Source organism: Eleutherodactylus coqui, chromosome 9 (genome assembly GCF_035609145.1).
Source record: "Eleutherodactylus coqui strain aEleCoq1 chromosome 9, aEleCoq1.hap1, whole genome shotgun sequence".
NCBI lineage: Eukaryota > Metazoa > Chordata > Amphibia > Anura > Eleutherodactylidae > Eleutherodactylus > Eleutherodactylus coqui.
In genome coordinates, this window is record NC_089845.1 from 81,448,469 (window position 1) to 81,474,158 (window position 25,690).

At 43.0% G+C, this 25,690-nt stretch overlaps 1 protein-coding gene across 2 annotated transcripts in view; it reads left to right on the forward strand.

Annotated features, from left to right (window-relative positions):
* The window catches only part of ENOSF1 (enolase superfamily member 1), a 49,410-nt gene that overhangs the window by 9,732 nt on the left and 13,988 nt on the right, over positions 1–25,690 (forward strand). For both annotated transcript variants that reach the window (XM_066579613.1, XM_066579614.1), the window contains exons 4-11: positions 10,735–10,821; positions 13,240–13,266; positions 18,665–18,737; positions 18,818–18,856; positions 19,221–19,303; positions 19,403–19,437; positions 22,883–22,970; positions 25,208–25,342. In XM_066579613.1, coding sequence (XP_066435710.1) covers positions 10,735–10,821; positions 13,240–13,266; positions 18,665–18,737; positions 18,818–18,856; positions 19,221–19,303; positions 19,403–19,437; positions 22,883–22,970; positions 25,208–25,342 — 567 coding nt within the window. The remainder of the gene's footprint in view (positions 1–10,734; positions 10,822–13,239; positions 13,267–18,664; positions 18,738–18,817; positions 18,857–19,220; positions 19,304–19,402; positions 19,438–22,882; positions 22,971–25,207; positions 25,343–25,690) is intronic.

Genomic DNA, 25,690 nt, shown 5'->3' on the forward strand with positions numbered 1-25,690 from the left:
GTAAAAAAGCTCTGCGGAAAAAAACGCTTGCGGATTTTTCCGCACGAAAATCCGCAAGCCAAAATTAACCTTTGAAGTGGTTTTGCCGCAGAAGCAGTTCTTCTGCGTCAAAACCGCGGCAAAACTGCAACAAATCAGCCCTGTGTGAACCCAGCCTAAGGCTGGGTTCACACAGGGCGGATTTGCCGTGGTTTTGCCACGCATTGCCGTTGCATATCCGCACTGCGGCAAAACCGCTGCGTTTGCAGTGCAATGCAGCACAAATGAGATTTGCCAAAAAGCTGTTCTCACAGGACGGATTTTTCCCGCACAGCCGCAGTGCGGAAATGCAACTGCGTCGCGGTTTTAAAAGATGCAGCATGTTCATTCTTTGGTCTTTTCCACAGCACTTTTTTGTCTATAGACCTCTATGGACACAGCCAAAACCGCACCAAATACGCGAAAAAAGTAAAAAAGCGCTGCGGAAAAAAACGCTTGCGGATTTTTCCGCACAAAAATCCGCAGCAAAATCCACAAGCCCAAATTAACCTTTGAAGCGGTTTTGCCGCAGAAGCAGTTCTTCTGCGTCAAAACCGCAACGGAAAAAACGCGACAAAACCGTGACAAATCAGTCCTGTGTGAACCCAGGCTTAAAGTCTTGCAAATGACATGAAATGGTTCAAAGCTTCAAAAGCAGGCTAAAAACATAAAAATATTATGAAATTTTAACCTGAAACATAACATAATAGACTGAATTTATGATTTTAAACAAAGGGCTTTTTCAGGGTACACATCAAAGACAGCTGCTCTGCTCAGCCAATTGCAAAATATGGTTTGCAATGGGCTGCAAACTAATCCTACAGATGCCTCAACTTTTGTAGATTTCTTTTAAACCCTGTGATTCTATATAACCAGACTGCATTACAGCAGCCTCTAGAGCAGGATTTAGACAGTTTTGCTCTTCAAGACTGAGCACATTGCTATTATAATGGCAAGAAAAAGACAGTTAACCACAGATGACAGACAATTATAACCCTTAGAAGTGTAGGTCTGTCCTACAGAGAACTTGCCTAGAAAGCCAAGTTGGCAGTCAGTACAGTTTCCTATACTATGAAAAGGCACTTGGAGACTGGAGGAGACTAACAGGAAGAGGTTGGGCCAACCAAAGGCCACTACAAAAAAACATGACAAGTTTTTGAGACTCAAAAGTTTGGATAATCGGCGCCTCACATCACAAAGTCTCCAAGTACAGCTTAAGGGCGCCTACCCACTGGCGTTTGCGATTTTCGTGCGTGAAAAACGCAGCGTTTTCCGCGGCGCTTTTCGCTGCTTTTTCGCGCCTTTTCCGTTAATTTCCATTGACATTCATGGGTGCATTAAGAGAAAAATAAGGACACATATGCAACTGACTGTTCCTATGTTAAAAATTGCAATGGACCGAAAAAAAAACGCAAGTGGACAGGAACACATTCAATTCTAATTGCTCTTCAGAAAAAACGCAAAGGAAAAAAAATCGCAAGTGGGTAGGCGCCCTAATGCAGCAAAAAATAAACACGTTTCTATTTCAACTGTGAAGAGAAGACTTCTAACTGCAGATTTGACAGATAGAGTATCAGTAAAAAAGCCACTTCTAAGGGCGCCCACCCACTGGCGATTTTTTTTTCTTTGCGTTTTGTGTTTTTTCTCAAGAGCAATTAGAATTGAATGTACTCCTGTCCACTGGCGTTTTTTTTGCGTTGCGTTTGCGTTTTTAACATAGGAACTGTCAGTTGCATATGTGTCCTTATTTTTCTCCTAATGCACCCATGAATGTCAATGGAAATTAACGGAAAAGCCGCGAAAACGCCGCGAAAAACGCCGCAAAAAACGCGCGGAAAAATCGCTGAAAACGCGCAGAAAACGCAAACGCCAGTGGGTGGGCGCCCTTAGACTGCAAAATTAAAAAAATACTTGCCTGGGCCAAGCTGCACCTCCAGTGCACTACTAAAGAGTGGAAAGTAGTCTTCTGGACTGATGAATCAAAATTTTACATCTTTGATACATCACGCAGGTTTTTTTATACACTGTTGAGTAGGTGAAAGGATTGCTCCTAAATGTGTGTAACACTAACTCTTAAACATAGAAGAAGAAATGTGATGGTCTCAGGCTCTTGTGCTGGATCCAGAGTTGGCAACTTGCACAAGGTAACTGGCACCCTGGAGAAAAAGGGCTACCACAGCATCTTGAAATGCCATGCAATACCCTATGGTGTATGCCTAGTTGGTCAGGGGTTCATATTGCAGCAAGAGAATTATAAAAACATGCATCTAGATTATGTCAGAACTACTTAAGAAGACAAGAAGAAACTGGTAGGCTTCAAAGAATGGAATGGCCTGCGCAGTCTCCAAACTTAATCCCCATTGAGCTTGTTTGGGATGAACTAAACAGAATGGTGAAAGCAAAGCAACCCACAAGTGCAGCACATTTGCGGAAACTTCTGCAACAATGTAGAAAAGAAATTTCCGAACAATTTCTGAATGCACCTGGAGAAAGAATGCCTTGATTGTGGAAAGCTGTTATATCAGCTAGAGATGGCTACTTTGAAAAGTCAAAAATCTAGATTTAATTTGGTGAAACAAAGTAATTCATCATTTGTATTCATCTCAATGCTAAACGCACATGGGCAATTTAATAGTTGGATCCAAGAGGCTCAGTTACAGTAAATGTGGACTGATATGCCATAGGATACCACGTGGAATCTGTATGCCTCAATGTCCGCTCATATCACATATTGCATCAAAGCTAGAGACGTTACAACAGGATACTAGAGCCTCCCTTCAAGGGGTTATTTTTCTGCAATAAAGTATCATTTTGTCCTGATATTATAATCACTTATATCAATGTTACAATCACACATTTAAAGTTTCATTCAATACTGATAACTCCTTCTAGGTGCCTATTTTTTTTAACCATAAGTGTACATATTCTCACTGATGTGACAGACAAATGTGCAGTTTAAATACCTTTTCAAGTCAGGAAGAAATTTTGTTGGAATAAAATCCAATCATCTCTAGTTGTCAGAAAGGAAGGCCTGCATTCCTGTGACTCTGTAGACACAGCTCATAGCCCAGCAGAATGTAACTATCAATTTAATGAGCATACGGTAGTAACACCAGATTCAAGCCTAAAGCGGCAGAAGGCAAATGATTGGCACTTCACTTTTAACTAACACCTAGAAACAGTCGGGACCAAGAACCCTTGTTGGATATTGGCCTCTGGTACAAAATTGCATATGCATCAGGGATTGTACTTTGGTTCCTAGTACTGGAGAAAACTTCTGCACAATTAAAAGAACTATTTGGACTGCTACCCACCAACACACAGAAATCCTTGTGTTTCAGACAATCATTAGTCACATTCTTAAAAGTAATTCTGCTCTGATTGTTATTCCCAGTAATACTGCATCAGAAATTACTAGTAATTATTAGAAAATTATAGCACCAGTGTTTTTGATGGCGCAATGCACCACACAGCTCTGCTACATGCACATCACACAGACAGCACTGCTACATACATTGTTCATCCCATACAACAGTGATCAAATGTTCCACAGCAGTGGAGATGAAGGACCTGTGATGACGTCACCACCATGCTCCGCCCCTGATCACATGATGGTGATGCTCATCCCGAATAAATGACTTAAATGCTCCACCCCTGATCACATGACAGTGACATAATCAAAGGTTCTGCAGCCTTGTGCAGATTATGGGTGGACTACAAACGCCCTGCGGCCTCAGTTGCTATGCGATACTAACGAACACCTAGCCGAACAGCAGCCATGTGTGTGCAGGACCTGTGATGATGTCATCATCATGTCATCGGGGGCAGTATATGTAACTCCCTCACTAGGGATGAAGGACCTTTGATGACATCACTGTTGTGTGATCAGGGGCGGAGCATCTAAGTCACTTACAAACCCACTCACTCACACATTGACAGACAGGCTGTCGTTAGTAGTTTGATATCTTTAAGACATACCCACATTTTCAGGTGACTTTTTAGAATAAGCTGCTGTGTGTGTACATGAGGAGTAACACTATTTCTGGTCATTGTATGACTTGTATCCTGCATTTTTATACCAGTTTTTCTCCTTTACAGGCCGTACCTCCAATTCACAGACTTCGCTGAATTGATGGGGGGGAGACTAGGTATTATGATGCCTCCCATACACTGTACACATAGAGACGAGTAGGATAACTTCTTCTCTAGCTTTTTGTAGTGCACACACACAGAAATAACAGCAGCATAGAAGACATTATTCAGCAGTACCGAGCAGTGTAGATGTAATTCCATTAGCTGTTACACAGTAATGCTTCCTCCTCCTCTTCCATTCCATAGAATTTTGTAGGCAGCATTTAACACCATTTCCTGTTATTCATCTTGGTGTCTGTGTACTAGAGAAAAACTTCACATGACAGCAGGCAGTGGACAGCAAATTAGAATGAAGTTACAAGCTGTTTAAAGCCATTTTGAGCACGAAAGCATAATTTTAAATACATAAAATGATAACTTTCCCAAGTTATCACATTGGCTATCACATAAGCACATGTTTGTTCAAAGGGCAGTGGCTATTTTAGCAAAAAGATATCCTGACATTCTGAGAATCTCAAATATCATATTCTGAAAAATTGGAGTTAAACAGAGATACCTCACCTCTGAATTCTGGTGACTAAAATGTTTCATGAGCTCCTATTGTCACCTTTTTCTAATTTGAATCAAGTAGATAATTACCTTCACAGGGGATGGAGCAAGGTCGAGATTTAAAACTTTTATCATCAGACCAACTATAGGTAAAGAGATACCAGTCCTCTGTTTTGACTGTCATTCACACCAAGATTGCAGAGGCATCAGATATTACATTTCTGAAGGACCAAAATAAGAAAAAACCCTGCTTGGGGAAAATCTCACAATAAAACATTACAGAAAACTAGACTCTTGAGTTTATCTATAGCAGTGTTTCTGAAACCCCAGTCCTTATGGACCGCAACAGGTCATGTTTTTAAGATATCCTTTAGTAAGAACACCTGTGGCAATGTCTGAGGCGCTAACAATAATTACATCACCTGTGCAACAATGAGGAAATCCTGAAAACATGACCTGTTGGGGGTCCGTAAGGACTGGAGTAGGGAAATACTGATCTATAGTGATAGTGTTTATCTCTTTTGTAGAAGAAAAATATGCTGTCCTTCTATGCACATGCCCCTTTTTGTTACAAGTATCAGCAAATGACTGACTATAGGAAAGGTCCAGAGATTAGGAGGCCTAGTGTTGCTTCCTGACTGGACATAAAGGATAAATAAACATAAAGAAGCATGAAGGCGAGAAACTAAGACAAAGCACCACTGTGCATAAGTAACTTTAAACCAAAAGAGGAAATCTGTCCCTAAACAAAACCCCTTATGCCAGGAGCGAGCCCTGCCTAATCGGCAGGCCGTTCGCTCTTATAAGTGCGGACCCACACACGAACCTGGGCCACTGATAAATCCCTACCAGGGGGTGCTGAATACTGTATGAAGCCATGCAAGGTAACAAACAGTGGCACGTAGCCTTGGCAGCAGACTGCAACAAGGAAATGGAGCTCCAAAGACAGGCTGTGCTCCTCATAACAGACCCAGAAGCAGGCTGAAATTGACCAGCACTGAGGTCAATTCTAGAACAGATTATACAGGGCTGGGCAACTAGACAAAGGTGAGAACTGACATCACTTACCCGACACTATGCCCATCAACCCCAGGAACAGCAAAGATATTGCTAAAATCTGGTCTGGCCTGAAAGCAAGGTGAAGATCTCAGAACAGCTGCAACAGTACCTCCCCTTCTAGAAGGGGCCCCAAGACCCTTAGGACCAGGACGTCTTGGATTCAATCTGTGAAAATTTTTTATTAGATGATCCGCATGAACATCGATGGCCAGAACCCATGATCTTTCTTCTGGACCATAGCTGCGCCAATGCACAAGGTACTGCAAAGAATTCCTGACTCGATGAGAGTCCAATATGCGATTTATCACACACTGCACATCCCCATCCACTAAAACAGGAGCCGGGGGAAGGCGAACCATTCTCAGAATCAATGAATTTTTTGAGCAGAGATTTGTGGAAAACATTGGTAATGATTCGTCGCACTGGGAATCTCTAACCAAAAAGCAAATTTCTCAATGATTTTAAACGGACCACTAAATCGCAGGCCTAGTTTAAAGGATGGTTGCTTGAGTTTTATATTTCTGGTAGACAACCAAAACAAGTCTCCAACACAGAATATAGCCCCCTCAGAACGATGACTGTCTGTAGCCCGCTTGCCCTGCCGAATTGATCGCTGTAGATTTCTCTGAATCTCAGCCTATCGTGCTTTGATATCAGAACAGAACTCATTAGCTCCTGGTACCTCTGAAACCCACTTGGAAAGGGGACTAAAACATGGGTGGAATCCGTCATTACAAAAGAATAGCGATGTCCCCGTAGCCTCCAGTGATCTATTGTTTAAAGCAAACTCAGCTAGTGGTAAAAACCTTGACCAGTCCTCCTAGTTTTCCGAGACATAACAGCATAAATATTGTTCAGGGTTCTGGTTACATCTCTCAGTCTGCCCGTTGGTCTCTGGATGGTATGCCGAGGAAAACGAAAGCTGAACACCCAACTGAGAGCAGACTATTCGCCAAAAGCTGGAAACAAATTGTACCCCACGATCGGAGACGATATTCTCTGGCAATCCATGTAATCTAATGATGTGGGAAATGAACAAACTGGCCAGTGTTTTAGCATTCGGTAAACCAGGAAGTTCCACAAAATGGAACATTTTGCTAAAATGATCCACTACCACCCAAACGACCGTGTTACCTTCGGAAGGTGGTAAATCTGTAATGAAGTCCAAGGACAAATAGGTCCAAGGTCTCATATGGATTGGCAAAAGGTAATAATTTACCGGCCGGCCGATTGCGAGGTGACTTAGTTTTGGCACACACTTCACAAGACAAGACAAAACTGAATGCATTCTGTCGTAATGACAGGCAACAAAACATTCTTGAGAGTAGCTTACAGGTATTATTGATTTCCGGATGTCCACCCAATACGGAACTATGAACCTCAGACAGCATCTGTAACCTTAGATGAACTGGAACAAAAAGCTTTCCAGTAGGAAGCTTTGACGAGGCTGAATCCTGTGCTCTACGGACTTGCTCCTCTAACTCCAACGAGACTGCCAACACCACCACCTCTTCAGATAGGATGGGGAGAGGAGGCTCATCAGAAACTACTGGAAGAAAACTTCTCGAAAGATTATTGGCCTTCACATTCTTTCAACCTGGATGATAAGTAACTAAAAAGTTAAAATGGGGAAAAAAAACAACCACTGTATCCACCTAGGATTAAGTCTCTTAGCCAGTGATTCCCAACGGGCGGGGCCGTGGCACCCAGGTGTGCCGCGGCTCTCTGGCTGAAAATCACATTGGTAGTAGGGACATGCAAGATGCTGCTGGAGGAGCTGGAGGAATGCTGCCAGGAGCAGAGACCGAGCAGAAGTACAGCTCCGCTCACAGGGGACATGCAAGACAATGCTAAAGGACCTTCAAGGACCTGGAGGAAAGCAGCCAATGGGGAGCTAGGGGTGTGTCAGAGGCGTTCCTACATTCCTGCACTGTCAAACCCGGGCGGTAAATTGCGATTTTGCGCGATCGCGATTTTAACATTACAAGTCCCATAGACCCCTGCAGAAAAAAAACACGAATTTCGCAGTAAAAAAAATTGTAGTGGGTAGTCACCCTTAGTGAATTTGGTTTTACAAGATGTGACTGAATGGCGGAAAACCTTTTACTATGAGTAAAAACAAGTTTTCTTTAAAAATGCTTCCAGTTTTGAACATGCCACACTTCCCCACCATGGCCTGCTGCAATGCCATTCTCAATTTATTGTGTGTCTGTTTATATCGCCACTGTCTTAGGACATCACAATGGATGAAATAGGTCAGGAACGTTATCTTTTCTCCTTAGTGTGAGCACCTAGAAGACGAATAAGTGAGGCCATTCATGCTCCTCTGGGTAATATGCAAATAAGGGAGATGGAACAATACCTCTGCAGTGTCACCTATTGGAAAGCAGCATTCCTGCAAGTCAATGTTAGACTCTTTAGACAAGCCTTGTAACAATGACTGGGAATTGAAAGTCAGGCCAGAATCCCTACACCGGCAGCTGTTTCGGGGTGTTTGCCCCTCATCAGTGTGCAGTAGGTTTCTGACTTGGCTAGCGAGAGGCCTGTGGCATGGGTCAGGAACACTATTTTTCTCCTTAGGGAGAGGAGAGCGCCTAGAAAGTGAGTGAGAAGACTTTTAAGGCCATTCATGCTCCTCTGGGTAATATGCAAATAAGGGAGATGGAACAATATCTCTGTAGCGCCACCTAATGGAAGGCATGTCACAGTTATGCATCGTAAACAGAGTCTGCTACAATGTGGTATGTTCAAAACAGTAATAATGTTTGGAATATACCTGTCATCCGATTATAGACACTTTGAAGGAGTTTTCTAAGATTCACCCAAATCTTGCAAAGTTCTTTTTGAATTCATACATCTTCTAAGTGTCTACAGTTGTATCTTCTTGTTGTTTCCTTGTCTGCTTATACCTGTTATTGATGAAACACTCCTGGTGGCCTTGTAAAAAAAGACATCTTCAGAGCAAGTATAATTTTATATTTAATGGAACTGCAGATAAAACCTGCGCGACTTCCTGCCATCACTGGGAATATCATAAATCCTGGTTCTACATCATTTGGGTGATTTTCTTCTTTTTATTTGATTCTGTTACAGTTTTCCTCTAGGCAATTTAATTTTCAGAGTCATCTTGATCTTTGATGTCATAGTCGTCATCATTTCAGATATTTTGGACCTATTGTAGTTTTATTTATTAATGGCATGACACATTTACAGGACTTGTGTATAAAAGTTCTAGTATATAACCTCTTCCTTGTTGGCATCATCTCAGGGTATAGTCAGCTGTACGAGTGATGCATGTTTAGTAGCATGCTTGCAATGGTTAGATTCTATAGCAGCTATTTAGCCTATACTCTATCTCCTATACTCCTATAAGGGATGTATGTAGTGGTGTATCTCCTATACTCCTATAAGGGATGTATGTAGTGGTGGATTAAGGCTGTCTGTCCTTGGGCGTTTTTGCATTGCGTTCCCTGCGGCGATAATCCAGACGCGGATAATCCCACTGTCCATAAGCGGAGAATCATAACGATTCTCTGCTCGCGGCTGGCAAATCGTAGCATGCTGCAAATTGCTGCGATTCTTCGCGGTGAGGCTATCTGTCATATAGGCTCACCGTGGACAATGGTCAGCTGGCTGCTGCTCCCGGGTGGCGGCTCCTGCGGCGGAGATCCGCCGCAGGATATCACAACGCCCGTGGACAGGCAGCCTAAGGGGACCATGGGCCCAAGGCTGTTCGCACAATGTAGGCTAACATCCCCCCCAGTAGAACATTCTTTGGTAAAATATTAAAGCAACCACAACAATAACCATTTGGAGGGAATTTCGGTGTGGAAATGAACCAGATTTAACCCCTTAAATTGTGCAGATTTTGATGTGGATTTGCTGCAAACTTTTATACTGTGAAATCCACCGCAAATCCACAACATCTGAATTTGCCTCTATCTCTAAAAAGTGATACATATTCGATAAGACAGGCTTTATAATGCAGTATGTTCAGACATAGAAGCTCAGTTTTAGTATAGCTCTAAATAATGCTTGGCATATAATGTACTGAAATACTGGCTCTACCTGGTGATAGTGATTACAGTGCACGTACCTTTAGTAATTTCAGGTGATGTTGTCTCTGTTTGGAGTCTTCTATATTCATTTTTATTTTTTCTAGGCCCAGAAACATTTTTTTCAGCCATATGTTACGTTTGTGTGGCCAAGTGAGCACTGCGACCACATGGATGTTACCGGACATAGGGACTGCCAACAGGAGCATAACACTCACCATGCATACCAGCACACATAACAGATAAAATTGCTATGAAAGTACGAGGTATTGGTTTGTGGTTTGGCCAAGTCACTTAAGCCGCGAGCCCACTTCACAGGTCCTCGTTGTCCCATGGTCCCTACACTAATGAGACAATTAACCCCTGACTGCAGGAGGAATGGCAGCACAACCTAACACCATGACTGTGCTGTCTGCTCAAGGTCTCCCTTCCTTCTAAATTACAGTAAAATGTGTAACTTGAGATGGCACAATGGAAGAACAGGAAGTGAAAGAGAGATGACTCATCATGCTCATTAAAGTCTATGAAAGCAATAAGGAGGGGGAGGAGGGAGAGACACAAATATACATCTTGCTGGAGCTAATGGCGAGTAATTTGCTGGTATTTAATTATATGTGTACTGCTCAGTACTGCTATACACTGTCCTATATGATGTTGTTTCTGTGTGTGTGTTACGGACAGAACAGAATTTGCAGTTCTCTGTGCATAGTCTGTTGAACACAGCGCAGCAGTAAAACTCCCCCAATGAGTTCTAAGAGAATAGAGAATCAAATATATACTCTGCAAAGGGGAGAAAAAGGAAAGAAATGCAGGATACCAGTCATATAATCTCCAGAAATGGTGATATTCCTCATGCACACACATGGCAGCTTATTCTGAAAAATTAGGTACAATTTAATGAACTAATAATATACACTAGGTAATTTTGGTAATAAGTACCTTTATATGTTTTTTTTTTCAGATTGGTCCTGAAAAAGGGGTGGTACAGCTGGCTACCGCTGCAGTGCTCAATACAGTATGGGATTTATGGGCCAAACAAGAAAGGAAGGTATTTATTCTATGTACAGAATGCTGAACCCCTTGTCACTGACTCCATAACTTTACAATGTCATGGGCTGCTGATGGGTTGCCCAGTGTCTGCCATATATATTTGGCTATTATGCCCAGCCTCCTGTACAAGAGTATTCCATTGTATCACATGAGTGACCAGAAAATTGCATAGTAAAGTCCCATTATTGACCAAGTACTTGGCTATCTCCAGCAGTCCCATATAACTTAATGAAGCGGCAGCACACATGCTCGGCCACCAGGAGTGCAGTAAGGAGGAGAAGAGTACCTGGGGTCTCTGTTCACGAGACTGATGGAGGTCTCAGTGGTTAGACTCCTACCCATCAGACTTTTATCACCTATCCTGTGGGATAACCCTTTTCAAATATCAGCTTTTTAAGCTTTGGTACCAGATACCACAAGACACCTGTTTTGGTGATATGAAGGAGACCTACTAGGCAGGTAGTATTAATATTATGACTAACCAATGTATGACTACAGTATATTCAGTGCTTACATTGGCCAAAGCTATATGTATGTGGATGAGTTGTAGGTCTGATAGGCATGTGATTATCTCCTCATTAACAACAAAACATGTAAACTCATCCTAATACCCACTAAAGCCCTATCTAGGAACACATGAATACCCAAATTACATATTAGATATTTATTAATTCTTTATAAATTAGACAGTCAAAAGCTTATATGTTAAAGGGATTCTCCATTTTTGATAAGAAGAGTCCTGACCACATATTATTCCCATAGTGAGACTCCAAATGATCAGCTGTAATCTGTTGGAAAACTGTCAGTAAGGGCTCACTCACACAAGTGTATTTACCCTGCATATTGCGCATGTAATACACAGTGCTAAAACCCCATACATTTACATTGGGCCATTCGGTTGTGCTTTTTGTCATATGTGCGTATTATGAATGTGAAAAATAATGCCTGTCCTATTTTGGTGGGTAATATGCATCGTTATCCTACTGTGGTGCATAAAATACGCAGTAAATACACATTGCATGCGTACTGCATATTACGCACGTAATACATAGGCTAAATACGCTTTTCTGAGTGACCCTAAGTGTTAAACACCCTTATTGTTCAAATTCCTTGCAGCTCTACCGAGTAATGAAGCATTACACAATGCCCATTCAAATCAATGTGTTATCTGTGTAAAACAGGACAGGTCCTCCAGGGCAAGAGGCATGTTTGCTACCCCTCTCCTGTCTGGTCAATGATCCCGGAGAGAGGGTCCTCTCTTATAAATAGAATTCCTTAAAGGGTTTTCCCGAACAAAAACTAGTGATGACCTATCCTTGAGATCATGTGATCGCCTGGCCCGACTATCATTGCAGTGGGCCGGATGTGTGTCATAGGAGATGGAACCAGAAATGGCCTTGCTAGCTTTACTCCCATTGAAATCAATGGGAGCTGAAGCAGCTATTAGATTCTGGTGTTGTAGGCAGAAGTGCCGGAAGAGTAATAGTTGCTTCAGCTTTCATTGATTTCTTATGATGGCTAACCAACCCGCTGAGTTTACAGCCGGGCCAGATGGTCAGTTGATTGCCTGGGATTAACTAGTGGACAAACCATTTAAAGAGCTGTAAGTAATGAGTCAGGCTGTCCTGGGTATCCACACAAGTTATATAATTTTGATTTATAATATAATTTGTCTGCAGGAACAATTGACCTGCTTCTTGATGGTTTTCAATAATTTTTTCTACACTGCAAAGAAAATACATATTACAAAGAGGCTACATTTTGTATTAGGTTGACTATGTAGCTAATACTAAAGGGCTATTCAAGGACTTAATTGCCTTTTTTTATTGATGACTGATGATCAACTGGTTCCTGGTGTTGATGTCGCTATGGCCAGCGACGGAAGCAGAAAACACTGCCATAGTGCAGCAGACTGAGTTGGTATTGCGCTACCCATTGCGACAGCGGTATTGGGAATCAGCTGATCGTCGGAGATCTGAGTGGAGGGTCATCAATACAAAAGGTAACAAAGTCCCGTAATACCTCTTTAATCAAAGGTACAAATGCAGCAAAGTTTAACTTGATTGTGATAACTTTCTGTGAGAAGTTATCTCATCTTAACCCATTGAAAAACTATTGCCTGAACACAACACAACCCATTGGAAAGCTATTTATTAAGTGTATTTAAAAATGTCGTGGCACAGAAAAATATTAAAAGTCATGTTAAACTTGATACATCTGTTGATTATCACTTTAAAAGTTTAGAAAACGAGGAAGGTAAATTACGGAGTCCACATGCTTACTGATACTCCTTCATATCCAATCTTACACAGGAAAGAAGATATATTAATAAAAGTGTTTTTATTGCTTTATAATAATCGTGTTATTAAGAAAGGTTTAAGCCTGTATACATATTGATTAATATTTTATTTCTTAGCCTCTTTGGAAGCTGTTAGTTGATATGGTGAGTTTTTACATTTTTATCTAATCGCTATATACTGTAATTTAGTATCTGCGTGGTAAAGTATCGATTCTATCCATCCTTGCTGGCAGTAGCTCTGATACCACATCTTGCGATTTCCAAAAGATTTCTCCTTAAAGACCCTTTAGATTGAATGAGTATCTTTCAAAAAATCGTTCAAATGCGCGAAAGTGAAAGATAAGCGTCCAGTCTAAATGCAGCCAATGACCCAATGATACCGTTGATTTTTCGTTCATTTTATGCAGGCATTAAAATCCTCATTGGCTCGTTTACTTATCGATCAGTTTAAAAAACGATGGTTCAGACGTTCTCATTCCCTGAGTCCTCAGTCAGACGGGCGTTTGTTCGCTGCGCATGATTTGTGCGTTTGCGATTCGCATCTAATAGAACCAATGCTTTCCAATGGCAGTGGTCATGTCCGATTTTTACATTCCACAAAAAAGTCTGCAACGCAAATTATAGGACACCGTATCTTAAAACGCGGCTATCTGCGTTCGCAAAGAATTTTCTCAAAAACGCAGGACTTGCCATTGCCTGCTATTGTGTCCTTTAGAACACTCCGCACTGTGCGTCTTTTTCTGTGTGACGCACGATTCGGTCACGTGAATTTTTTTACGCATGCGTTTTGCGCACACAAATTCGCACATAAAAACGACCGTCTGACTGAGCCCTGATACAGCGAATGTGAAAGACTGAACGCTTTCTCGTTTGAACAAACCAACAATGTATCTGCCAGTATAAAGAGGCTGCAAGAACAAACGAGTGAACTCTGACATTGTTTACTCAGTCAAACGCTAATCTTTTGGTGTAAACGGACCCTTAGTCATTGTCCCGGCTGACACTAATAGTAGGGTTCACTGCTGTAGGAACTTATTTTTTGTATTGCGCATATTGCAATTACAAATAAAGGCTTCTTTCAGGCGAGCGCATATCGGCCGGCCTTTTTCACGGCCGGCCAATATGTGCTGTGATCTGATGCATTGGATTCCAATGCATCAGATCACATGGCCGTATTATTGAGATGTAAAAGCGCCCGGCAAGGCCAATATAGCATCGGGCGTTTTCACATTGGACCCAAAAGATAGTCCTGGAACTATCTTTTGGGCCGGAATACGTCTGCTGCTGCATGGGCTCCTACGTCATCCGCGGTGTGACATAATGAGAAACACGCCCCGCGATGAGCCTGGGACGTGCCGTTTGTGACCTGACACATACTGATGACGTATTCGTCATGATTACGCCCATACACGGTGTCCAAGATGGCGCTTTACATCACCACATGTGGCACTCCTTCCTCCTCCTCTTTCCACTTATGGAAAAGGTAAGACATTTGTTCACTCATACTAGCTATATATAGGGTTGTGAACCCATGGGATATTATGCTTGACAAAGGCACTCATTTGCGGCGAAATGCGTTGCATTTACTATTGGCTATATTGTATAGATGTTTTTATGTTTTTAAGAGGTGTGTTATCCCTCTTTTTTTAATATGAAATAAACCTCTTTGTTTGTTATTTGAGGTTTTTTTCTTTTTCTTTGTACATTTGGGTATTTATCTAAAGAAGTGCAGGGGCAACATTTTTTGTACTTTCAGCGGTTGTAGATGGGGGGAGTTTAGCAGCGTGGCTGCTAAACTCCCTCCCTTTGTTCTCTCCCCCCCCCCCCCGATGCAGGCTCACTTCTCGTCTCCTCCCTGCTCGTTTTGTACAATGGAAGGGGGTGGGCAGGGCGGGGCTAAGCACCGTCCCGTCCCACCTCCTCCCATTGATGGCTATGGACAAGGGGTGGAATGTGGGTGGAGCTAAGATACCGCCCTCTCCCCGCCCCTTGTCCATAGCCATCAATGGGAGGAGGCAGGGCAGGCTGCCACCTAGCTCCGCCCCGCCCCCTCCCATTGCAAAGAATGAGCGGGGAGGAGACGAGAGGTGAGCCTCCGATGGGGAGGGTGGGGAAATGGGTGACGGCATGGTGAGCTCGGTGCATATGCACCAGGCCCCATGCTGTGTGAACAGGCGCACAAACGTTAGATTTGTGCGCCCATTCACGAGCTTCTATGCCCCAGATGGAAGCGTATATTCACGGCCGGCCAGTATGCGCTCGTGTGAAAGAAGCCTAATACAGAAAAAAGAATAGATATTACAAAGATGCCACATTTTGCACTACTTCACTCTGTAACCAATATTAATCTGATGGCGGAACTTGGGACAAAGGCACTAAAAGGGCTAGCATTCAATTAGACATACTTCCAGGTTTTGGGGTTCAAGAAAAATAGTCATGGTGATATACCCATATTCTGTCATGGTGATATACCCATTTTCATTTATTAAATATTAGAGGGTATGACATTGTTAGCATCAAAACTATTGATCGTGTAAAACTAATCTTCTCCATTCATTCAGCTACCTATATAAATTTGTATTGGGCAAAGCAAAAAAAATGCCGTAAAGAACTGACATCTATAGAATTCTTGATCTACTAATGCTAGCCTTGAAATAGGAAGGACTGTCTGTAAAGGCCAGTGATCGCATAGGAATATTCATACAAACATTAGTTTTCCTGATCATCAGCCTGTATGAATCTGTCGGCGATCAGCTGACAAGCACGCAAAGGCTTGATCTTCGGCTGATCAGATCTTTTATGCGGGGCATAAAAATGTTCACCTGTCAGCAGCACATCTTCCTGTGTAAACTGGGAGATTTGTTGCCAACATATGAATTCTGTATGGGGATGAATGATTATAGTAACAATACTGTTACCCATACTACTAATAATAATAAGCTTTATTTGTATAGCACCAACGTATCCCGCAGCACTTTCGAAGCACGGGGGAGCTCAGACAATACAAGATATCATATGGTGTAAAACAACAAGGGGAGTGGGGGTGATATATAAGGTATAGGGCAGGAGATGGCGCAAGAAGGAACACAACTATGCGACAATAACATGTGGTGTAGATTTTTTAGGAAGCAGATGGGGTGTGGGTAATACAGGATGTAAGAGGGCAGGAAATGTGCATGATAGGCATATTATGGGGCTGAGGACTAGATCGGGAGATTTGAAATGCTTCCTTCAAAACGTGAGTCTTCAGGGCATATCTGAAAATCCACACATCAGGGATTGTTCAGATGTTTTGGGTTAGAGCATTCCAGAGGATTGGTGCTGCTCTAGAGAAGTCTTGGAGGTGAGCGTGTGAGGTTCGTATCAGAAGAGCATCTAGTCTGAGTGTGTTAGTAGAGCAGAGCACGCTGGATGGGTGATGTATGGACAGGAGGGACACACTGTACGGTGGCGCTGTGCCATGGAGAGCATTGTGGGTTAGGGTGATGAGCTTAAATTGGGTTCTGTACTGTATGGGCAGCCAGTGCAGCGATTGGCATAGTACAGAGGTGTCTGAGAAGTGTCTGGATAAGAAGATGAGTCTAGCTGACACATTAGTAAAGAGTGCCAATCGACATGCTTATTGTTGGTTGACACCCATTACCATGGGCAGATTATCTTTAAATTGCTGCGTGTGGTAACTGTAACCAGTCTACTAGAGGATGTCAAGACTGGTAAGAGATACGTTAGTTGACATCCATCATGCCGTTTTGCTTATAAACACTTTTTTATTCTGAATAATTCCTAGAATACAAAAGGTTAAATAAAGTAGACTGAAAATATTATTTCATATGAGGAAACCTTGCTATATTGACTAAGCCGTTGACTACATTTTCAGATCCACTTGAGAATTGGTGTTAGTGCAGGAGAATGAACAAGCAAAGGAAATGATTCTTAGTAGGAAAGAACCTTTAGATAATGTAATGATTAATTGTAATTTAAATGACTTCTAGGAAAGCTTTCTATGTCAATTTCATTATCATGCAGTGAGCTTTATTTTACGGATTGCATATACACTGAACAATCACCACATTAGGACCACCTACTGAACAACAGGTTGGTCCACCTGTCAGGTCGATCACAGCTTTCAGATGTTGGAGAATAGATTCCACAAAGTGACAAACATCCATCATACTCAACTTGACCCTTGCCCACTGCAACAGCTCCGTCACTTGGTGCACATTTTGTGGATAAGTGCGAGCAGATCTCCCAGCCCTTTCTAGCATATCTCGAATGTGTTCAACGGGAATACAGTCTGTTGAGTTTGGGTGTCTACGGCAGTGTGGAGAATTCATTGTCATGTGCCTCCAACTATCCCCTAGACATCCGAGCTCAATGACATAGACCCTTGTCCTGTTGAAAGGTGGCACTGTGGTCAGCAAAGACTTCCTGAAGATATGGGTGCAGATGATTAGCTAACAGGTCCCTCTAGTGTTCACCATTCAAGGATTGTGGCATGATGACCAACGGTCCCAGGTCATGGCAGGAAAATGCTCCCCAGACGATGGCACTGCCACAAATGGCCTGCTGAACCCCAATGGTGCACCCATGAGATATGGCTTCATGCTGTTTATACAAGATGCAGAATTGTCCATCAGTGTGGTTCAGCAAGAAATGGACTCATCACTGCAGATCCATTGAAGTCTTCCCTGGGCCCATGCAAAGCATTGTTGTCGATGCCTCTATTATGGGCACCCTTTTTAGTCTTTGACTATTGAACCACAGTCGACGCAAGGTACACCACATACTCATTGTAGAAATGTGTCTAACGTCCCCACTGTTGTACTGCTGGATCACTGGGTCCACTGTGGCACGTTGTTGCTGAGATATCAGATGTGCCACCCAACACTTGCCTCTAGGATAAACCAAATGCGGCCCGCCACTCTGATCTTCTGTCGGATGTTTGTCTGTGGTTCAGCAAGTCTTGGTACGCTCTTTAGAAAAACGCTGCAGATTCTGGATCCGTTGCAGAAATGTTTTGCTCCATGTGAAGGAAATTTCTGAAATTCCCTGCACATGTCTTGTGCAGTAAGTGCTGTGGAATGTCTGCTGCGGTTCCTGTAGCACAATTCTGCAGCATTTCTGTCCTGTGTGAAGGTGGTCTAACACATACTGGGCTATTCTCCGTGTGACTCTGGTATTTTTACCACTGTCCTCCTCCTTTCTGACAATGTTAACAGAGTCTCATCAATTCAGAAACATGGAATTGATAAATAAATTACTAGCAGCAATCAGATAATTCATAATTAAGTTGTAGCGAGAGAAAATGAGGGCTATTTTGTACTCAGAAGAAGCGATCACATTGGAAAGCTTGTTACTGTGTAGACTAATTTAGGAAAAACTACAGCTAATGAATGGAGCGGCCAGCAGAGAAGTGAGCTGTTACTAAATCATTGCAATGTATCCACAATATTAATGGTTAGTTCATTGGAAATAAAGCAATTTAGTCACTGCCTTTAATTGCATGCTAATAGTATCATTTATAATCCATTGTTCTTGGCAGACTCCAGAACAGTTGGTGTCTTGCATTGATTTTAGATATATAACGGATGTATTGACTGAGGCACAAGCACTTGGTAAGTCTCATTCCTATACCTGAACTAAAATCATTACCCTTTGCCTTTTAAAAAGCTTAATTTGCAATTTTAATTTACAGAAATTCTTCAAAATGGAAAACAAAGACAAGAAACAAGAGGTAAAAATTCAAAAGCAGCAAACTCCAACCCCCTCTGTGCTTCAAACACATCCAGCTGTTTGGTGGATACCATTTCTCTATTGTTTAAATTCTATCCTCGCTAAGCGTGTCCCATGGGGCAACATTTGTCCTGTAACCACAAACATGACAACGCACTTCTATGTACAACTGTGCTTGCAGTAGGGTGGAATACATCCTCCAGTTGTTCCAAGGCCATACTTGGCTGCTTAAATCTCCCGATACATGTGATGACTAGTGTAATGGATGATAAATAGGACATGTTAATAGACTGTGTAGATCTATATTGTTGCGTAATACAATACCACAACACATTCTAAGGCAAGCATGTTCTCTTGACTTGTAGAGGAACGCATGTTGAAGAGTGGATACCCAGCATACACTACATCTTGTGCCTGGCTTGGCTACTCAGATGAACAGCTTCAAAAGGTTTGTGGGAATCTCACATTATTACTCATGATCATGGGAATGTTGACACTTCTAGATAAGCCTTTTTGAAATCATTTACCCATCCTTTTTATGTTCTAGTTATGTGCTGATGCACTACAGGATGGCTGGACAAGGTGAGTACTTACACGGACTGCAATATACGGTATTTCTGCCATATCACCTAAATTGGTTTGTTTGTGGACCATTATTAGAATGGTTTATTGTGAACCTGCTTGGCCAACTTTGGTCTTTGCCCACTATTTGCATGTGTTATTCTTTCATCAAACATAGCATTTTATTATATATTCTGTGAAAATATCATGGCTTCATTGTTACATTAATTCCCAGAGATATTCTGATGGGCATAATCAAAACTACACTTTCAATTATGTGCCTGTACATAAGAGCAAAGTCAGCCAAATCTGATGATTTCTTCAGGAATGACCATCTATCTTATGTGTATGACGGGTGATGGGGGGTGCTAACTCTCTGCCAACAGATTACGTTGGGAAAAAGAAGCATCAGGAATGTTGGATTTCAACATTCGCTGGGATAATACACTCATGTACTGAGCTGATTTGGAAGCAGACAGCTCCGGTCCCACTGCTGTGGCCAAACATGTGGCATTACAGGCAATACCAAACCTGGCCACTGCAGAGGGAACTGAGTTGTTTGTACAAGTGCACTGGCTCGGCAAAGAGCGGATTGGCAGTGGTCCTGGGTGACAGATCCCTGCGGATCTACATAAGTTGATTCTCATTTGCACAAGCGAGTGACGTCACCACTAGCTTGTTCGCTCTGGTATAGACTGTTTAGACAGGTAGATTAATTGTTGACTCCTTCAACGAGAATCATTTAGTATCGCTCAGTTTTCACATTAGCGAATGTTAAAGACTGAATGAGCATGGTTTAAAATGAGAAGTGGACAAACCAACGATGATTCTTACATGTTGTTCAGTTGCTGGTTCACGTTTAGACTGAACGATTATCACACATTTTCGCTCATTTAATAATAATAATCTTTATTTATATAGCACCAACATATTCCGCAGCGCTTATAAAATGGGAGGAACAGAAACAAAAAACAAAATTACAAAAACCACGGTTACATGTAGCAATCAATTGATGGAGACAGTAGGAGTGAGGGACTTGCGCCAAAGAGCTTGCATACTACAAATAGTTGGGTGATACAGAAGGTAAAGGGACTATAGATGTGCACGGTATGGTGAGGTGGAGAGTGTGGGGTGCTATACACATAGACAGTGGTCAGACTTAAGCCATTTAGTGGCTGAATCGGTATGACTGCAGGGGGTGGTTGATTGCGGCTGGCAGGGATTGCAATCAGTAGGACAGGGAGCAGGGTATCAGGCGGAGCAAAGAGGGTTTGATTTAGGGGATATGACATGCCTCCCTGAAGAGGTGTGTTTTTAGAGCACGCCTGAAGTTTTGTGTGTCGGGGTTGCTTGGATAGTTTTGAGTACTGCACTCCAGAGGACTGGTGCTGCTCTGGAGAAGTCTTGGAGCTGGGAATGAGAGGTTAAAATTAAAGGGGAGCTTAATTTGATTTAGTTACCGAAGTGGAAGGTGCGGACTGGGTGGTGGATTGAGATGAGGGAGGCAATGTAGGGCGGCGCAGTGCTATGTAGAGCTTTGTGAATGAAGGTGGCGAGTTTGAATTGAATTCTATATTTGACGTCAGTCAGTGCAGTGACCGGCACAGGGCAGAGGCGTCCGAATAGCGGCTGGACAGGAAGATGAGCCAGGCTGCTACATTCAGGATGGATTGGAGAGGGGAGAGTCTGGAGCAGGGGAGGCCGATCAGCAGCGAGCCGCAATAATCGATACAAGAGTGGATGAGGGCAGCAGTGAGCATTTTTAGCGTGTCCACAGTGAGAAAGGGGCGGATTTTTGTAATGTTCTTGAGGTGCAGCTGACATGTTCAGGCAAGAGATTGGATGTAGGGGGTAAAGGAGAGATCGGAGTCAAATATAACCCCAAGGCAGCGGGCGTGCTATCTGGGAGTTATGGTGGTGCCACACACTGAGATGGAGATGTCAGGATGAGCTTCAGTTTTAGGTAGAGAGAGGACATAGTGTTAGAGACAGCAGGCAGACAGTGCAGGAATGGTGCTGTGAAGTCAGGAGGTGTATAACTGGGTGTCATAAGCATAGAGATGGTACTGAAAGCCAAATCTCCTGATGGTTTGTCCAAAAGGGGCTGTGTAGATGGAGAAGAGGAGGGGGCCGAGGACCGAGCCCTGGGGGACCCCAACAGCAAGGGGAAGAGGAGGGGAGGTAGAGCCTGCAGAGATAGAGACACTGAAGGAGTGGTCAGATAGGTAGGAGGAGAACCAGGAGAGAGCAGTGTCCTTTAAGCCAATGGAGCGAAGCATGTTGAGGAGGAGTTTGTGGTCAACAGTGTCAAATGCTGCAGAGAGATCGAGGAGGATCAGTAGGGAGTAGTCACCCCTCAATTTAGCCACCAGGAGGTTGTTTGACACTTTTGTAAAGGTGGTTTCTGTCGAGTGTAGGGGGCAGAAGTTGGACTGTAGGGGGTCAAGAAGAGAGTTTTCTGAGAGATAGCTTATAAGATGGGAGTAAACCAGGCATTCTAATAGTTTGGAGATGAAGGGGAGATTTGAGGTGGGTCTGTAGTTGGCAGCATCGGTCGAGCCAAGAGTCAGTTTCTTTAGCAGTGGGGATATAACAGCATGTTTGAATGAGAGGAAAATGCCAGAGATCAGAGAGAGGTTGAATATGGTGGTGAAGTGGGAGATGATGACCGGGGAGAGGGACCGGAGGAGGTGTGAGGGAAAAGGGTCGCTAGTGCGATTTAAAAAATTTTTTTTTGAAAGATAATCGTTCCGTCTAAAAGCACCCTAAGGATAGGCCAGTTTACAACTGAACAAGCCCTTTAAGGTTTATTCAGCATCCTATCCAGTATACTTGTTCCGAGTATGTGAAATGCGGTAAGACTATTGAATCGTACTTGATTACAGTAAATACATGTACAGTATATTGTCATTTAGGCCTCCTGTCCACGGGCGATATTTCACTGCGTCATCTGCTGCGATAATCCGCACGTGGGTAACGAAGTAAACACTTTCCATAGGATAACTATGGAAAGCGCAGCCCGATGTCAATGAGCCAAAAATCACTGCGATTTTCCACTCGCGTATTAAAATCACGGTATACCGCGATTTTCAGCGATGAACCTATTATAGTGATAGGTTCATTGCGGGAAATCATGCAGAAAATTGCAATGGTTTACTGCACACCGGCGGCGGTTACCACGGTGGAATTCTGCGGCAGTATATCGCTACGGCCATTGACAGCCTAACTCTCGGCATGGTTTGTCTGAATTATGCAGCCTTACTGTATATACCGGTAGCTAATACACAGTTTTCATTTTCTGATAGTCGCGACATTTTACATTAACAGGAAACATTTATGTACGTTAAACATGCTAAAGTGATCCTTAACAAGATGCACTTGTCCTTGGTGTCTATTTACTTTTGTGCACGAGCCTAAATTCTTATATGTGTATATTTTTAGTAACACTTATTGTATGCATTCTCAGATTTAAAGTGAAAGTTGGGGCTGATTTACAAGATGATATAAGAAGATGCAAACTTATCCGGGACATGATTGGACATGACAATAAACTGGTATGAACTAGAGAACAAGGTGCTCCCTCCTTCCCTCTGCATAGATTGCTAATGAGCCTCAGAAGCTATGCAGTTCTTATCTGATCCCTCTGTCACCCCGCTTGTCTTCTGCATCCTCCACTCCGAGCGCTCGGCTGTATTACAGACGGACGCTGGAGCGGGGGAACAGCTGTATGCAGAAGACAAGAGGGAACACCCCACTTGTCTTCTGCATCCTCCGCTCCGAGCACTCAGCTGTAAAACAGCCGGGAGCTTGGAGCGGGGGAGCAGCTGTATGCACAAGGCAAGGGGGAACACCCCACTTGTCTTCTGCATCCTCCGCTCTGAGCGCTCGGCTGTATTACAGCCGGGCGCTGGAGCGGGGGAACAGCTGTATGCAGAAGACTAGCGGGGACACCCCGCTTGTCTTCTACATCCTCTGCTCCGAGCGCTCAGCTGTATTACAGTTGGGCACAGGAGCGGGGTAAGAGCTCCAAGCGCAAGGTGATCATCTTGCGCTGTAAATGATACAATGATGATCGCTCAAAAGTCGCTTGAGCGACATCTTTTGAGCGATTATCATTGTGTCTAAATGGGCCTTACTCGATGTTCGTTATGCGAACATAAAATGTTTGGAGAAATGGTCCTCTCTCCCTGCTCTCATTCTCTTCTTATTCCTATGGGGGCTAGCGTTCTCATTTGGCTTCGGGAGTCCAGCATACCATCTTTGTTGCTCCTCTCCTCTGTAGCCTCCCGGCTTTCAGCTACTACACTTCCTCCTTAAGGCGCTCTGGGCGACATTTTTTGAATGGAGCTCTATGGGTGTGTCGCTCCCTTGCCACTTGTCTCTGCACACATGTTCCCCAAGCACTATTCCTGCGCAGGAGATAAGAGGACTGGGGAAGAGGACTCTCTTACCCTGCTCACATCGCAGGGAATTCCCTGGGCACACCATCTTTGGCTGGTCTGCATTGGCAGCTCATGTCTCCATCTCTATTCCCTCGGCCCGAACTGGGAAGAATTCTGTTACCCACCTTGGTCCTTCCTTCATGGTCCTCTCCCTTGGCATCTTCTTTTCTTCTCCTTCCTCCCTGTAAATCTACTTTTTCTTCATCTTAGCAGTTTCGTATTGTTTCTTAGGTCTCTCTCTCGGCAGAGCTCACCCTCTAGTGTCTGCTCCTGTCGCCATCCAGGCCACGTACCCTCAAAATAGAAACTTTGACCTGTCCTGACAGGTCAGATTTTATGATTTTATAGTGGTGGTGAGGATGTAACAAATCTAATGACACCAAAATTTTCCACCAAATGTCACGCAAAGAGGCCAAAGTGCGGTGCAAGAAAAACCCTGTATGCTTTTTTATATTAGGAGTGATTGTTCTAAGTATTGCCCTTATACACAGGACAACAGTTGGGTAAACGACTGCACGAGCGCTGACATCACCGCTAAGGTCGTTAGTGCTCGTGCAGAGCGTTTACACTGAAAGACGTCACTGCTGGATCATGGGCTTCTCGCTCAGCGCTTCACCTTCTACAAGTATGTGAAGCGCTGAGTGGGGGAGAGTTTACACAGAAGAAAAAGAGATGAGTTACAGCAAGCTTTCAAATCTATTTAGGATTCTTCATGAGGCAATAATAGGATATATTTAAAAAATGAGGTATGGCCAGAGACATGACATGGTGTGATTAAGGGTGCTTCTGCACTTGCGCTGGGGATTCTGCTTTCCTGCTCCAAAATCACCGTTGGCTCATTCACTAATCATTTGGGTTACAGTGAATGTGAATAACTGAATGATTTCTCATTAATACGCGTCAACGATGGATCTGCCATTATAAACAGGCCAAACTCTGACATCATTTTCTCGTTCAAACAAGAAATCGGCAAGTCTAAATGGACTACCTCTACACCATATTTCCCAGACAGCCCAGATGCTGTTTTTGTTCTTTCCACCTTCCACAAATCGTGATCAAAAAGTTATATGTATCCCAAAATGGTACCAATAAAAGCTACAGCTCACAACGTGACAATCGAGCTCTCACACGGCTCCATCCATGCAGAATAAAATAGTTATAGGTCTTTGAACGCCAAAAATAAATGATTTACATACAATTTTTATGGTGTAAAGGTAGATAAACCTAAAATATATATATTATTTTGGTATCCTTGTAAATGTACTAACTCGCAGAAAAAAAAGTTATATTATTTATACCATGTTAAAAAAAATTGACAAGGTTTTTTTTGTTTTCTTACTTTGCTTAAGATGCTCGATGCAAACCAGAGATGGGATGTAAATGAAGCTATTTCCTGGGTACAAGAATTAGCAGCATTCAAACCCTTGTGGATTGAGGAGCCCACATCACCAGATGATATACTGGGTCATGGAACAATTTCTAAGGTAAACATTGCTAAATAATATATTTCATGCTAATGATTGCCCAATCTCCATTAATTATAGGGGTTTCCCCATCTATTTAGTGATGGCATATTGCTTTATGCTGTGGGCTCTGTCCTATGAACCCCCCAGCCCCCCTTAGAATGAGAGACTGAAGTACTTACTGTTTTCCCTTTCTTGAGTGGGGACTTGCTACAGTGCACACAGTGTAGGAGGGGATGATGATATGTAGGGAAAACCAGTGAAAGGGGCACACTGCTAAACCAGGAATTCTAGAGACTAGTGGGTGTCCCAGAGATATCGGACCCCACTGATTATAAATTGATGGCATATCCTAGCCATACAGTATTA